The 16724-nt window shown below is 51.7% G+C and overlaps 1 protein-coding gene across 2 annotated transcripts in view; it reads left to right on the forward strand.

The window, feature by feature from the left end:
• CHAF1A (chromatin assembly factor 1 subunit A) overlaps positions 1-16724 on the forward strand; it is a 40097-nt gene that overhangs the window by 17182 nt on the left and 6191 nt on the right. For both annotated transcript variants that reach the window (XM_055250409.2, XM_055250411.2), the window contains exons 5-13: positions 3716-3945; positions 4480-4540; positions 4952-5020; positions 9394-9620; positions 10171-10339; positions 10441-10521; positions 11280-11372; positions 12685-12940; positions 13816-14285. In XM_055250409.2, the coding sequence (XP_055106384.1) occupies positions 3716-3945; positions 4480-4540; positions 4952-5020; positions 9394-9620; positions 10171-10339; positions 10441-10521; positions 11280-11372; positions 12685-12940; positions 13816-14285 (1656 nt within the window). The remainder of the gene's footprint in view (positions 1-3715; positions 3946-4479; positions 4541-4951; positions 5021-9393; positions 9621-10170; positions 10340-10440; positions 10522-11279; positions 11373-12684; positions 12941-13815; positions 14286-16724) is intronic.

Consider the following 16724-nt stretch of genomic DNA (forward strand, 5'->3'; position numbering starts at 1 on the left):
CTGAGTCACTACGCCTGGCCACAGGGGGCTTTTTACTTGTTGCTTAAAGGTTAGAGAAATTGAACATCATGTCATACCAAAACAAACCAAAACTCCAGGGAAGGCCTCTGGGCTTTGCCTATGCAGTGCCAGCTCACAGGAGGGGCCTGGTGACCGTGGGCTCTGCATTTACTGAGTGTTTCCTGAGCTCCCTGATGTTCACTAGGCATTTCCTGAGCTTCCTGACAGCTTCACTGAGTTTTTGTGGGTCAGATTTGGGGTTGATTTTTATTTTATTACTTTTTTTTTTATTGAGACGGAGTCTCACTCTGTTGCCCGGGCTGGAGTGTAGTGGTGCAATCTCAGCTCACTGCAGCCTCCACCTCCCGGGTTCAAGCGATTCTCCTGCCTCAGCCTCTCGAGTAGCTGGGATTATAAGCACACGCCACCACGCCTGGCTAATTTTTTGTATTTTTAGTAGAGACAGGGTTTCACCATGTTTGTCAGGCTGGTCTCAAACTCCTGACTTCAGGTGATCCACCCACCTTGGCTTCCCAACGTGCTGGGACTACAGGTGTGAGTCACCACGCCCGGCCTGATTTTTATTTTTACAGTTCATCTCATTCTTTGGAACAAGAGCACTTTTTAAGCTCATTGGAACCTCTGAGTCCCGCACACTGGGTTGGGGGGCGGAGAAAATATCCAACTGCGGCTGAAGAAATCTGATTCACCTGCAGTTTCTAGAAGCCTTCTATTTCCTGCTTAACAACAGGGTGGGAGACTCTTCTCTACCCACTTATGTTTATAGTCTCCTTGTTCAGTCCAGACGGTCACCTTCCTCATGTGTCTCGTATGTCAGATGCAGTCACACAGGACACTGGCAGAAAATGCACATCAGACATCTTGCAGGCCATGTCTCTGTGGCTTTTGTTAAAGCTACCAGAGATGTATTGGAACACATTTAGAATATTTCCTTAGAGATAAGGGCAGATACTCCTAACCCAAACTGAAAGCTGAGCTGTCAGGCTCCAGACACCTGGGAAGCCCATATTGGATGAGAGGTGGTCCTTATGCAGTGTTAGGAGCGGGCACCTGTGGAGCCGGGCAGGTGAGCGTTTTTTTTTATTTTGAGATGGAGCCTCGCTCTGTTGCCCATGCTGGAGTGCAGCAGCGTGATCTCGGCTCCCTGCAACCTCCGCCTCCCAAGTTCGAGCGATTCTCCTGCCTCAGTCTCCCAAGAAGCTGGGATTACAGGCGCGTGCCACCATGCCCAGCTAATTTTTGTATTTTTAGTAGAGACTGGGTTTCACCATGTTGGCCAGGCTGGTCTCAAACTCCTGACCTCAAGTAATCCGCCTGCCTCGGTCTCCCAAAGTGCTGGGATTACAGGTGGGAGCCACTGCGCCTGGCTGAGCATGTTTAACATTGAACTTCAGATTATGTAGTGACTGAGTGTCCCGGGCCACTGCCAGTTCTTTGGAATGAGGAATGTAGTGATGAAGTGTTACTTCCTTAAAGAATTTGAAACAAGGCTGGGCATAGTGGCTCACCCCCATAATCCCACACTTTGGGAGGCCAAGGTGGGAGGATTTCTTGAGCCCAGGAGTTTGAGACAAGCCTGGGCAACGTAGTGTCTCTACTAAAAAGAAAAAGAATTCCTGGGCTGGTTGCAATGGGTCATGCCTGTAATCGTAGCACTTTGGGAGGCTGAGGTGGACAGATTGCTTGAGCGCAGGAGTTTAAGATCAGTCTGGGCAACATAGTGAGACTCCATCGCTACAAAAATTAGCCAGGTGTGGTGACGGGTGCCTGTGGTCCCAGCTACTCAGGAGGCTAAGGCAGGAGAATTGCTTTTAGCCCAGGACAGAGGTTGCAGTGAGCCAAGATAGCATTGCTGCACTCCCTCCAGCCTGGGCACTGGAATAAGACTCCAAATAAATAAAGAAAGTTTTTTTATTTTGTTTTTCAGACAGAGTCTTGCTCTGTCACCCAGGCTGCAGTGCCGTGGCGTGATCTTGAACTGCCTTGTGGATTTAAGCGATTCTTGTGCCTCAGACTCCTGAGTAGCTGGGACTATAGGTGTGTGCCACCACATTCAGCTAATTTTTTTGTATTTTTGTTAGAGTTGGGGTTTCACCTTGTTGGCCAGGCTGGTCTCAAACTCCTGGCCTCAAGCAATTTGTCTGCCTCGGCCTCCCAAAGTGCTGGGATTATAGGTGTGAGCCCCCTGCGCCCAGCAGGATTGTGTTTTAAATGAATCTTATATTGAATTGCCCACAAGTACCGGGACACAGGGCTAATTCTTTTTTTTTTTTTTTGAGAAGGAGTCTCGCTCTGTCGCCCAGGCTGGAGTGCAGTGGCGCAATCTCGGCTCACTGCAAGCTCCGCCTCCCGGGTTCACGCCATTCTCCTGCCTCAGCCTCTCCGAGTAGCTGGGACTACAGGTGCCTGCCACTACACCCGGCTAATTTTTTTTTTTTTTGTATTTTTAGTAGAGACGGGGTTTCACCGTGGTCTCAATCTCCTGACCCCGTGATCCGCCCACCTCGGCCTCCCAAAGTGCTGGGATTACAAGCGTGAGCCACCGCGCCCAGCCAGGGCTAATTCTTAACATTTTTCTCATGATGGAAGGAAGCATAATGGATTATGAAAATCACTTCTGTGGCTGGGTGCTGTGGCTCACGCCTATAATTCCAACACTTTGGGAGGCTAAGGCAGAGGGATTGTTTGAGGCCAGGTGTTCAAGACCAGCCTGGGCAACACAGCAAAACCCCATCTCTAGGAAAAATACAAAAATAGCTGGGTATAGTGGCATGTGCTTATAGCCCCTGCTACTCAGGAGCCTGAGGTGGGAGGATCACTTGAGCCTGGGAGGTCGAGGCTGTAGCCAGCTATGACTGCACCACTGCATTCCACCATGGGCGACAGAGTAGACTTCATCTCAAAAAAAATAAAATCACTTCTGTGTAAAGTTGTTGACTGGAGGCTCCTCTTGGAGCTGGTCTCTGAATTCTTATTTATTCATTTGTTTTTTTAACTGAGTCTCACTTAGTTGCCCAGGCTGGAGTGCAGTGGTGTGACCTCAGCTCACTGCACCCTACATCTGGTTCAAGTGCTTCTCCTGCCCCAGCCTCCTGAGCAGCTGGGACCACAGGTACCTCGCCACCACGCCTGGCTAATTTTTTTTTTTTTTTTAAGATGGAGTCTCACTCTGTTGCCGAGGCTGGAGTGCAGTGGCACCGTGTTGGCTCACTGCAACCTCTGTCTCCTGGGTTCAAGAATTCTCCTGCCTCAGTCTCCCAAGTAGCTGGGATTACAGGCGCCCACCACGTGCCTGGCTAGTTTTTTTTATATATATTTTTTTAGCAGAGATGGGGTTTCACCATCTTGGCCAGGCTGGTCTCGAACTCCTGACCTCAGGTGATCCACTCGCCTCGGCCTCCCAAAGTGCTGGGATTACAGGCATGAACCACCGCGCCCAGCCAATTTTTGTATTTTTAGTAGAGACAGGGTATCACCCTGTTGACCAGGCTGGTCTCAAACTCCTGACCTCAGGTGATCTACCCACCTCAGCCTCCCAAAGTGCTGGAATTACAGGCGTGAGACACCATGCCTAGCCTTGGTCCCTCAATTCCGTTCATCCCGCCCAGGACGTGCTGTCCTCCATGCTGTGAACCGAGCTTCCTCCTGGGAGTTGGAGGGAGGGCCACCTGTCACTTGCCACACTGTCTTGTAGGATCAGGAACGTCTGGGCAAGCAGCTCAAGTTACGCGCAGAAAGGGAAGAAAAGGAGAAGCTGAAAGAGGAGGCCAAGCGGGCCAAGGAGGAGGCCAAGAAGAAGAAGGAGGAAGAGAAGGAGCTTAAGGAAAAGGAGAGGCGGGAGAAGCGGGAGAAGGATGAGAAGGAGAAGGCGGAGAAGCAGCGGCTCAAGGAGGAGCGGCGCAAGGAGAGGCAGGAAGCCCTGGAGTGAGTGCCCTCGGAGGCCATGCTGGGCCCGCCTCCCTGCTGCTGGATTCCACTCCTGGCCACTCTGATGGGGCCTTTCTACTTCGCAGGCAGATGGCGGCTCCCTTCAGTTCCTTAACATTTCTCCTGCGTGAGGTGCCCGTGGGGCCCCAACGTGGGAGCGGTGGAAAGCAGCTCCCTGCTCTTTAGTGCTCCCCCACGTCCAACTCACCCTGGGCCCCTTGTCTCTGCTGTGACCGTCCTTCCGGTTCCCAACGAACTTAGGCATTTGCATCGCAGGATTGTGGGTTTTGTCTGTGCTAATTGTGCTCTGACTGGCTAAAGTTTTTTATATATATTCTTGTCACAGAATTTTATTGACTCTTTTCAATTTTTATTGTGAAGACCTATGTAAAAGCCTTATAGTAGACATGAAAATAACATATTCATTTAATGTAAAATGAAATACTTGCCATATACTAACAGTTGAGTGCTGCAGTCCCTTCCAGAGCCAAAGCAAAGAGTCGGCTGAAATGTCCATTTGCTGTCTCACAGGGCTAAACTTGAGGAAAAAAGGAAAAAGGAAGAAGAGAAACGGTTAAGAGAAGAAGAGAAGGTAGAGCATTTCCCACAGAGCTTCCCCATCCCAGCCCGTTGGAGAAGCAGATGCCCAAAGTGAAATTCTTGCCATAGCCATCACCTAATATTCTCTTGGTTTGGGGAAACCAAATGGCGCCCACGGGGAGGGCGAGTCTGTCTAGATGCGTTCTTGTTGCTTATTCCCAGTGCGGGCCTGTCACATGCCTGCTGGCCCCGCAGTCCTGGCACTTCTACCCGCAAGGGCGACTCGGACATTTTGAGGTTGGCTGGCTCGGTTGCGGGTCCGTGGGTTTTGAGAGCTAAAAATCACAGTAGTGCCTTCAAGCTAAAATGCTTGACGTTCGGTTCCGGGGGCCTTTGCATGTTTTGCAACACGTACTATTTCTCTTCCTCTCCTCTTTCTCATCACCGTCTCTTAACATCACAGCGCATTAAAGCAGAGAAGGCCGAAATCACGAGGTTCTTCCAGAAACCAAAGACTCCACAGGCCCCCAAGGTGAGCAGCCGGCTGCCTTTGCTTTTGGGTTTCAGCTCTGCTAGACTTTTCCTTTCTGAAAATAAAAGGGTCTCTCCCCAGCCAGCTTCTCTCATTAGGAGGGAGGGAGCCCCCGGTGACCTAGGGCACTTCCATTTCTGGTAAAGTCTTGAGGCTCAATATTTTGTCCTTCGCTTTGTCCCAAAGAGGTAAAAAGTGGCATGTCTGATTAAACAGTGTTGTTTTCAGAGGTTACTTCATGAATAATTTTGTGTTAGGTATAAGAGAAATTCACCATGTTTTTTCCCTTGGGAAACTTATGCTTAAGGGAGCAAGTTTAGCTGTAAAACAACAGTAGAATTCACAAAGGTTTACTTCCCCTGCCTGGCGTTGGTCACCTGGCATCTCAGACCTTCTGAGCCACCATCTGTGCATGGAAACCGCAGCCCTCCTTCCCCTTTACCCAGAGGGAGCCCATCTCCAATGTTAGGGGCCCTTCAGTGCCTTTCCCTGCTCCACTCACATGTTTATACACATGTGTACTTAGCTATCTCAGATTTGTGCCATGTCGCCACATTTAGATGTATTTCATTCTTTTTAATGTATCTGGCCTTTATTTATTTTTTGAGGCAGGGTCTCACTGTCACCCAGCCTGGAGTTCAGTGGCACAATCACAGCTCACCACAGCCTTGACCTCTCAGGCTCTGGTGATCCTGTCACCTCAGCCTTCCCGAGTAGCTGCGACTACAGGCATGTGCCACCACACCTGGCTAATTTTTTATTTTTATTTTTTTTTTGAGATGGAGTCTCACTCTGTCGCCCAGGCTGGAGTACAGTGGTGCGATCTCAGCTCACTGCAACGTCCACCTCCCGGGTTCCAGTGATTCTTCTGCTTCAGCCTCCCAGGTAGCTGGGATTACGGGCACACGCTACCACACCTGGCTAATTTTTGTATTTTTAGTATAGACAGGGTTTTACCATGTTGGCTAGGCTGGTCTTGAACTCCTGACCTCAGGTGATCTGCCTGCCTCAGCCTCCCGAAGTGCCGGGATTACAGGCGTGAGCCACCATGCCTGGCCTAATTTTCAAAATTTTTTTGTAGAAACTGGGTTTTGCTGTGTTGCCCAGGCTGGTCTTGACGACCTAGCCTCAAATGATCCTCCAAACCTCGGCCTCTCGAAGCGCTTGGATTACAGGTGTGTGTCCCTGCACCTGGCCTGTCCTTTTATTTGTATCTTGAGACATTTGACAGCAATTGCGTATCCTGAAGGTGCACAATGTGACGTTGTACCTACACATCCTATCGTGACAGCCAGAGATCCACATCATGTATTTTCACTGCCACATAATACTTCATAATGCAATGATATGGTTTCTCTCTTTTTTTACAAAAATTATTTATTTATATAGAGACGGGAGTATTGCTTTGTCACCCATGCTGGAGAGCAGTGGCGCCATCTCTCGGCTCACTCTAACCTTTGTCTCCCGGGTTCAAGCAATTCTTCACCTCAGCCTCCCGAGTAGCTGGGATTACAGGTGCCTGCCACCATGCCCAGCTAATTTTTTGTGTTTTTAGTAGAGATAGGGTTCCACCATATTGGCCAGGCTGGTCTTGAACTCCTGACCTCAGATGATCCGCCCATCTCAGCCTCCCTAATTTTATTTTTAGTAGAGACCGGGTCTCACTGTGTTGCCGGGGCTGGTCTTGACCTCCTGGTCTCAAGCAGTTCTCTCGCTCTGGCCACCCAATGTGCTAGGATCACAGGCGTGAGCCACAGAGCCTGCCACTATCTCAACCTCTGTGCCCCTTAGTGGTGTAGGGGGCGTCCCTGCGCATGCTTCTCTGCACACATGCATTCCTCCGGGACAGCCAAGTAAGCAAGAGTTCACCTCTAGGACAAAATAGCACATTGCTAAAGCGTCATGAGCCATGGCCAGAGTGCGCGCCAGATGGGAAACTCAGATGTACATTCCTGGCAATATGTGGAAATTTCCTCCCCATTCTCTGCTATCACTGCAAGTTTTATGGGATTAATTTTCTTTTAACTTTGCCAGTCTGATGGATTAAAAAAAAATGATATTGTTTTACTTTCCATTTTTACTTGACTCTTGGTGCAGCTGAACATCTTTTTCTGTTCGTTTGCCATTTTAGTTCTTCTATGACTTGCCAATTCCTATTTTTTTTTACCTATTTTTCTACAGGATTTTCTTTTTTTTTCTTTGCCTGATCTGGAAGTTTTTTTTAACATAGTCTGGTATTTCATCCTCTGTGATATTTCATCTCAGCCTGTTACCTCTTTGTTTACAGTCTTTTTTTTTTATTTGAGACAGAGTCTCGCTCTGTTGCTGAGGCTGGAGTGCAGTGGCACCATCTCGGCTCACTGCAAGCTCCACCTCCGGGGTTCACGCCATTCTCCTGCCTCAGCCTCCCGAGTAGCTGGGACTACAGGTGCCTGCCACCATGCCCCACTAATTTTTTGTATTTTTAGTAGAGACGGGGTTTGCACCGTGTTAGCCAGGATGGTCTTGATCTCCTGACCTCGTGATCTGCCCGCCTCGGCCTCCCAAAGGGGTGGGATTACAGGCGTGAGCCACCATGCCCGGCCTTTGTTGTTTTTTGTTTGTTTTTGTTTCTTTGTTTTTTGTTTTGTTTTGTTTTGTTTTTTTGAGACGGAGTCTCGCTCTGTCGCCCAGGCTGGAGTGCAGTGGCACGATCTCAGCTCACCACAACCTCTGCCTCCCGGGTTCAAATGATTCTCTTTCCTCAGCCTCCCGAGTAGCTGAGATTACAGGCATGTGCCACCACACCCAGCTAATTTTGTATTTTTAGTAGAGACGGGGTTTCTCCATGTTGGTCAGGCTTGTCTCGAACTCCTGACCTCAGGTGATCCACCTACCTCGGCCTCCCAAAGTGCTGGGATTACAGGCGCCCAGCTACAGTGTCTTTCATTATACTGAAATTTCTCCTTTTGGCCAGGTGCAGTGGCTTACGCCTGTAATCTCAGCACTTGGGGAGGTCAAGGCGGGTGGATCACATGAAGTCAGGAATTCAAGACCAGCCTGGCCAACAAGGTGTCTCTACAAAAATACAAAAATTAGCTGGGCGTGTTGGTAGGCGTCTGTAATCCCAGCTACTCATGAGGCTGAGGCAGGAGAATCGCTTGAACCCAGGAGGCAGAGGTTACGGTGAGCCGAGATTGCACCACTGTACTCCAGGCTGCACAATGAAGCAAGAATCCATCTCAGAAAACAAAGAGAGGAGTTGTGATCTTTCAAAAAAAGACCCTGTTTTTTTTGTTGAGAAGGAGTCTTGCTCTGTCGCCCAAGCTAGAGTACAATGGTGCGATGTGGGCTCACTGCAACCTCTGCCTCTCGGATCCAAACGATTCTTCTGCCTCAGCCTCCTGAGTAGCTGGGATTACAGGTGCCCACCACCATGCCGAGCTAATTTTTGTTTTGTTTTGTTTTTGAGATGGAGTCTCGCTCTATCCCCCAGGCTGGAGTGCAGTGGCACGATCTCGGCTCACTGCAACCTCTGCCTCCTGGGTTCAAGCAATTCTTCTGCCTCAGGCTCCCAAGTAGCTGGGACTACAGATGCATGCCTCCATGCCTGGCTAATTTTTTGTATTTTAGTAGAGACCGGGTTTCACCGTGTTGCCCAGGCTGGTCTCGAACTCCTGAGCTCGGACAATCCACCTGCCTCGGCCTCCCAAAGTGCTACAATTACAGGCGTGAGCCACCACGCCTGGCCTAATTTTTGTATTTTTAGTAGAGACGGGGTTTCACCATCTTGGTCAGGCTGGTCTCTAACTCCTGACCTCATGATCCACCCGCCTCAGCCTCCCAAAGTGCTGGGATTACAGGCATGAGCCACCACGCCCCGCCTAATTTTTGTTTTTAGTAGAGATGGGGTTTCACCATGTTGGGCAGGCTGGTCTCGAACTCCTGAACTCAGGTGATTCGGCCTCCCAATGTGGTGGGATTATAGGCATGAGCCACTGCCCCCGGCCTTTTTTTTTTTTTTTAAAGTGAGGTTTGTTGAGATATAATTTACATCCAATAAAATACACCCTTTTCAGGACATTGGTGTTGACAAATTACAAGGCCTGCTAACCATAATGAAGATATACCCTATTTCCATCACTCAAAACAGCTGCCTTGTAGTCTGTCCCCCCACCGCCAGCCCTTGAGACTGCCAATCTGCCCTCTGCCCTCTGCCCTGTAGCTCTGGAAACTCGGTTCTGTGGACCCACACAGTGCTTGGGCTTTTGAGTCTGAGCCTTGGCCTTGGCCTTAGCCTGGATGAATCCCACCAGCACCCTGCTGTGTGTGTCCATGGTGCCTCCTTTCTCCCATTGCTCGAAGGACCCCATCGGGTCTCTTCTTGATTTCAGACCCTGGCCGGCTCCTGTGGGAAGTTTGCCCCCTTTGAAATTAAAGAGCACATGGTCCTGGCCCCTCGGCGTCGGACCGCTTTCCATCCAGACCTCTGCAGTCAGCTCGACCAGCTCCTCCAGCAACAGAGCGGCGAGTTCTCCTTCTTGAAAGACCTCAAAGGCCGGCAGCCCCTGAGGTCCGGACCCACCCACGTTTCCACCCGGAATGCAGATATTTTTAACAGGTCAGAGCCTGAGGAGGTCGGCCTTCACCCACTAGTGATGCTGGAGGCCAGCATCCTGAACCCTGGGGTCCCCGGGGCGGGAGCTCTGGGTCCTTCTGCTGCTTGCCTCCTGGTGCCCTCGGGCCCTGGGCTTCGGTGCTGGCTCAGGCCTCTCTCCACCTGGCCTTCCTGTAAGCTCCTGAAGTCTTCCTCTCCCTGTCTTCTCAGCTCCTAGTGGAGGAATCTTATTTCCCTGCTGGTCTCCAGTGAAGGATACCCCCCCACACCCCACTCTTGCAAATCTCCTCGTTCCACAGAACATCCCTTGCTAAAAATGCTCTGGGGCTGCACCTGGGCAGCCGTCCTCCCTCTCGCCCTGCAGGCTGCACCCTCCTCCATCTGTCCCTTCAGTCCATGTTCCTGACCTTTCTTGGGGGGCAGGCAGTGCTGCTTTTTAACAAATGCTCTTCTTTCTAGAATTGTTAGGCCAGCTTCACAGGGAGGTTCCCGGGAGGTTTGTGAGTGGGTCTGTAAGGCAGCATGATCCTGAGCCTGGGGTTTTCCTTCTCAGTGATGTCGTCATCGTGGAGCGTGGGAAGGGCGACGGCGTTCCCGAGAGGAGGAAGTTTGGCAGGATGAAGCTCCTACAGTTCTGCGAGAACCACCGGCCGGCCTACTGGGGTACCTGGAACAAGAAGACGGTGCTCATCCGCGCACGAGACCCCTGGGCCCAGGACACGGTGAGCCGGCCCCAGAGTGCCTCCGTCCCTGAACCTCCTCACTGTGCCCCTTTCCTCCAGCCCCAAAGGCAGTTGTGAGTCCCGTGTGTTTCTTTTCTCAGAAGCTCCTGGACTATGAGGTGGATAGTGACGAGGAGTGGGAAGAAGAGGAGCCTGGGGAGTCCCTGTCCCACAGTGAGGGGGTAAGGATGTGCCTCAGCTGTCTTCACTCACAGCTTGTGTTTGAGTCCCTGTCCCACAGTGAGGGGCTAAGGACGCAGCCCAGCTGTGTTCACTCACTGACAGCTGGTGTTTGACCTGCTGTGTGGTCTGAAACCTGAACTCACCTCAACATCCAGACTTGCAGCTTCTCTCGAAAAATGTCATCTGGCGATACTCGCCCACATGGCTGCTGGGGATGGGAGCCCGTCCGCATCTGCACTGTGGCCCCACAGCCCCCTCTTGCCTCCTGCTGGCCTGCCACACATCATTTTCACCTGACTGCCCAGCTGCTGTGACCTGGTGGGCTTTCTGCCGATGCTCACCGTGTCTGTCGGGAGGCCATGCAAAGCAGATGTTCACAGCTTTACATTTTTTGGTTTCTTTAAGATGGAGTCTCTATCACTCAGGCTGGAGTGCAGTGGCGCGATTTCGGCTCACTGCAACCTCTGCCTCCCAGGCTCAAGTGATTATCCTGCCCCAGCCCCCCAGTAGCTGGGATTACAGGTGTGCGCCACCACACCCAGCCAAAATTTGTATTTTTAGTAGAGACAGGGTTTTACCATGTTGGCCATGCGAGTCTCAAACTCCTGACTTCAGATGATCCGCCCACCTCAGCCTCCCAAAGTGCTGGGATTAGAGGTGTGAGCCACTGCGCCTGGCCTACTTTGTTTTTAATAAGACACACACTCTGCTTTTCTATCTGATGAACTGTTTGTTTTTTTTTTTTTCTCCTTTTGAGGATGATGATGATGACATGGGAGAGGACGAAGATGAGGATGATGGTTTCTTTGTGCCCCATGGGTACCTGTCTGAGGACGAAGGTGTGACCGAGGTGAGGGAGTGAAGGGGGAGGTCACCGGCTCAGCAAAAGCTCATTTCCGGACTGGTGCTCAGTGGCCTGACCTGGGAGGGTGATGGGGGTCCCAGCCCAGCCATATGAGATTTGGACTGCATTACAAGCATGCAGGCTCACTCGTAGGAACGGCTGGGCCTGAACTTGGTATTACCTGGGAGGGTGGCAGATGTAGGAGGAGCTTGCAAGCGAGGGGAGCCATAGGAGCAGATACCCTGGTGAGGGAACGTGGCCATGGTCTGTGGGTTAGAAGGCTGGAAACCACCAGAGCTGACATACAGTCAGCATGCAGCAAGACGTGTGCATTGTAAGTGTTGAGTTTGATGACTTAATAACAATCAAGTGGATGTGGGCAACCACCGCCCGAAATAAAACATAGAATTTCCCTATCTCTCCAGAAGATTGCCCACGTCTCTGCAGGCGAACCTGCCTGCCACCCCTTTCCAGATTCCGTAAGGTTGTGGAACTTTCTTTTTTTCTTTTCTTGAGACGGAGTCTCATTCTGTTACCCAGGCTGGAGTGCAATGGCCCGGTCTTGGCTCACTGCAACCTCTGCCTCCCAGGTTCAAGCAATTCTCCTGCCTCGGCCTCCCGAGTAGCTGGGACTACAGGCGCGTGCCACCACACCTGACTAATTTTTGTATTTTTAGTAGAGACGGGATTTCATTATGTTGGCCAGGCTGGTCTTGAACTCCTGACCTCCGGTGATCCACCTGCCTCGGCCTCCCAAAGTGCTGGGATTACAGGCGTGAGCCGCCAAGCCCGGCAGGAACTTTCTTTCAAGCAAGTTGTTTTGGGGCCTGTTTTGTTTTGAAGGCCTGTCGTTTGGGAAGTGGGGATTTGGTGGGACTGTCTCATGGTTGGACTGGAGGCCTAGGCATTCCTTGTGCATATCTGACCACCGAGGCCTGAACTGTCAGTCAGAGAGTGGTCTCAGGCCCTGCATATGTCTGCCAGATGCCTGGGCCATGTGGGTAGACACCCAACCCTGTTAAACAGCTCCACGATCACACATTCACCAGAAAATTCAGAGGGGTGTTAAAAGAGACCTCATGGGTGAGTTCAGAAATATCTGTGACTCTCCCAAAGGAGACCAGGTGTGAATTATTCCATCTGGAAGAGGGGCAGCCAGCGCATGGTGTGCTCTGCCCTGGCCCTGACACCGTGGGAAGTTTTGTGCCCCTGTCCTTTCCTCTTGCTCCCCAGCCGGCTGGGGACTGGATCCTCAAAAGAGTACCTGGGCATAGGGGAGCAAGAACCCCAAATAAACTTCTGCTTTCTAACCTACAAGGAGTGTGCCGACCCTGAGAACCATAAGGTCCGCCAGAAACTGAAGGCCAAGGAGTGGGACGAGTTCCTGGCTAAGGGGAAGCGCTTTCGCGTCCTGCAACCTGTGAAGATCGGCTGCGTGTGGGCAGCTGACAGAGACTGTGCAGGCGATGACCTGAAGGTACTGCAGCAGTTTGCAGCCTGCTTCCTGGAGACCCTGCCTGCCCAGGAGGAGCAGACGCCCAAGGCCTCCAAGCGGGAGAGGAGAGACGAGCAGAGTGAGTGGGGGCGGGGCTGCAGGCGGGGCCAGGCCACCCACCTGTTCCTGGGCCAACCTAATTCCAGGGCTGAGGGCAAGAGTCACAGGCTAGTGGGTCCACGATGCAAATGTTCTTTCCACAAATAACAGAGGCCAGCCCTTTTCCCGTACATGTCCATATGTTCGATGATGTCCCTAGCAGCAGGACGAGGCAGGTCCCTTAATTGGCTTGTTTTATCAACCAGGACACAGGCACAGAGAGTGCTGGAGTGGGGGCTGTGCTTTCTCAAAAGCCAGGGTGGGGTCAGGCACAGTGGCTCATGCCTGTGATTTCAGCACTTTGGGAAGCCCAGGTGGGAGGATCGCTTGAGCCTAGTGCTTCAACACCAGCCTGGGCAACATGGCAAAACCCCATCTCTGCAGAAAATACTAAATTACCTGGGTGTGATATCATGCACCTGTGATCCCAGCTACTCAAGAGGCTGAGGTGGGAGGATTGCTTGAGCCTAGGAGTTCCAGACTACAGTGAGCCATGATCCTGCCACTGCACTCCAGCCTGGGTGACAGAGCAAGACCCTGTCTTAAAAAAAAAAAACAACTCAAAAAACTAGGGAGGGACCATGGCACACGAGGAGAGCAGGGCAGTCATTTGGGTAGGAACAGCAGGCATTTGAAGTCAGCCCTGGCAACACTCGTGCCCGGCCAAGGCTCACTTCAGGGCAGGTGTGTGGGTGCTGCCCTGTCTTACAACCACCCTTATGAGGCCACCTATCCCTGAAGCTGGCCATACCCCGAGCCTCGATGGCAATGAGCTTGTGTGTGTTTTTTGTTTTTTGGCCTGTGGTGATGGGTGGCTCCTGAAGCCTCATGCCCACCCGTGTTCCCTCCTGCCAGTCCTGGCCCAGCTGCTGCCGCTTCTGCACGGCAACGTGAACGGGAGCAAGGTCATCATCCGGGAGTTCCAGGAGCACTGCCGCCGGGGACTGCTCAGCAACCACACTGGCAGCCCGCCAAGCCCCTCCACCACCTACCTGCACACCCCCACCCCCAGCGAGGATGCCACCATCCCCTCCAAGTCCCGGCTCAAGCGGCTCATTTCCGAGAACTCAGTGTACGAGAAGCGGCCCGACTTCAGGATGTGCTGGTACGTGCACCCGCAGGTGCTGCAGAGCTTCCAGCAGGAGCACCTGCCCGTGCCGTGCCAGTGGAGCTACGTGACCTCGGTGCCCTCAGCCCCCAAAGAGGACAGTGGTAGCGTCCCCTCCACAGGGCCCAGCCAGGGCACTCCCGTCTCGCTGAAGAGGAAGTCAGCGGGCAGCATGTGCATCACCCAATTCATGAAGAAGCGCAGGCACGACGGCCAGGTGAGGTGGGGCGGGCAGGTGGGGGCCCCTGCGGGGCTTTTCTTTTTTTGTTTGTTTTTTGTTCTGGTTGTTTTTTGAGGTGGAGTCCTGCTCTGTCACCCAGGCTGGAGTGCAGTGGCGCAATCTCGGCTCACTGCAACCTCCTCCCTCCTGGGTTCAAGCGAATCTCTTGCCTCAGCCTCCTGAGTAGCTGGGATTACAGGTGTGTGCCACCACGCCTGGCTAATTTTTGTATTTTTAGTAGAGACAGGGTTTCACCATGTTGGTCAGGCTGGTCTCGAACTCCTGACCTCGTGATCTGTCCACCTCGTCCTCCCAAAGTGCTGTGATTACAGGCATGAGCCACCTCGCCCGGTGCTTTTGTGTTTTTTAAATAACTTTACTCTTAGAGCAGTTTTAGGGTCACAGCAAAATCGATTGGAAGGTACAGAAAGTTCCCATACACCTCCTTCCCCAAAGCCAAGCCAAGCCACCCAACATCACCTTCCAGAATGGTGCATTGGTTACAATCAATGCACCTCCGGCCAGGCACTGTGGCTCACGTCTGTAGTCCCAGCACTTTGGGAGGCCGAGGCGGGAGGATCACTTGAGCCCGGGAGTTGGTGACCAGCCTGGGCAACATGGAAAACCCCATCTCTATAAGAAAAAATTTTTAAATTAGCCAAGTGGTGGCGTGCACCTGTAGTCTCAGCTACTCAGCAGGCTAAGGCGGGAGGATTGCTGGAGCCTAGGAGATTGAGGCTGCAGTGAGCTATGATCATGCCACTGCACTGCAACCTGGGTGACAGAGCAAGACCCTGTCTCTAAAAATAAATACATAAAATGCACCTTCTTTGATTTATCACCACCACTAGGGTTTGTTCCTGGTGTTGAGGGTTCTGTGATTTGAATGAATGTTGGGTGCTGTGCGTCTACCTTTATTGTTCTAAACAAAGAGGCCTCTACCCGCTGAAAGGCCTTGTGCTCTGCCCGTCTAATCCCCTGGAAATACCAACCTCTCTGTCTCCGTGGATCAGCCTTTTCCAGATTGCCCTGTAGCTGGAGTCGCATCGCGTGTGGCTCCTTTGACTTGGCAGTATGCATTGACAGTTCCTCCATGTCTGTTCGTGGCTTGATAGCTCATTTTTTTTTCACACTGAATAATATCCCATGTGGTAGCATTTTTATTTTTGTTCAACGGTTCTTGAATTTTGCATTCAAGCACAGTTATTAAGCACTGACTGTGCTCCAGGCACTCTGATCGGTCTCTCAGACACAGATATATGCAGAACACCGTCCAGTGTAAGGCACAGACAGGAGCCTGTAAGGGGAACGAATGGCTGTGTGATTCCAGCTTTATGGGTGCCTCGGAGGCACAAGCGCATGGAGCCGTGGGGTGTGTGATGGGGGCACTGCCTGGTCTTAAGAAACACTCATGTCCAGAGAGCCAGTGGTCCCTGGCAACCACCCCTGGCCATAGATCGGCTTTATTAACGTTCATTGCATACTTTTTGTCCTTATCACTCAGTGTTTGGAAGTGAGTTTCTCTTTTTTCTTTTCTTTTTTTTTTTTTTTTTTGGTGACAGTCTCGCGCTGTCACCCAGGCTGGAGTGCAGTGGTGTAATCTGGGTTCACTGCAAGCTCCGCCTCCCAGGCTTATGCCATTCTCCTGGCTCAGCCTCCCGAGTAGCTAGGACTACAGGTGCCCGCCACCATGCCCGGCTAATTTTTTGTATTTTTAGTAGAGACGGGGTTTTACCGTGGTCTCAATCTCCTGACCTTGTGATCTGCCCTCCTTAGCATTCCAAAGTGCTATGATTACAGGCGTGAGCCACCACGCCTGGCCTGGCCTTTTTTTTTTTTTTTTTTTTTTTTTTTTTGAGTCAGGGGTCTTACTCTGTTGCCTAGTCTGTAGTGCAGTGGTGTGATCGCCACTCACTGCAGCCTTGACCACCCCAGGCTCAGGCGATCCTGCCACCTTAGCCTCCTGAGTAGCTGAGAGGGACTACAGGCACATGCCACCACACCCAGCTAATTTTCTGTAGAAACAGGGTTTCACCATATTGCCCAGGCTGGTCCCCAACTCCTGGGCTTAAGCAATCCCCCTGCCTTTTCCTCCCAAAGTACTGGGATTATAGGTATGAGCCACTGTGCCTGGCTCCCTGAGTTTGATTTCTAATATCTACTCTTAACGCAGACCTATCTGTCCCTCTGAACCTTGGGCTTTCCTTCGAGGCCACAATCTGATGGAGTTACAGGTTTTCAGAAACAGGACAAGGAGCAAGACAGTGGATGATCCCCGGCCCCAGCTTGCATCCTCTTCTCTGATGTTAAAGGTGGTCGTTGGCCGGGCGCAGTGGCTCACGCCTGTAATTCCAGCACTTTGGGAGGCCAGAGCGGGCAGACCACCTGAAGTCAGGAGTTCGAGACCATCCTGGCCAACATGGTGAAACGCTGTCT

Source organism: Symphalangus syndactylus, chromosome 17, assembly GCF_028878055.3.
Source record: "Symphalangus syndactylus isolate Jambi chromosome 17, NHGRI_mSymSyn1-v2.1_pri, whole genome shotgun sequence".
NCBI classification, from domain to species: Eukaryota; Metazoa; Chordata; class Mammalia; order Primates; family Hylobatidae; genus Symphalangus; species Symphalangus syndactylus.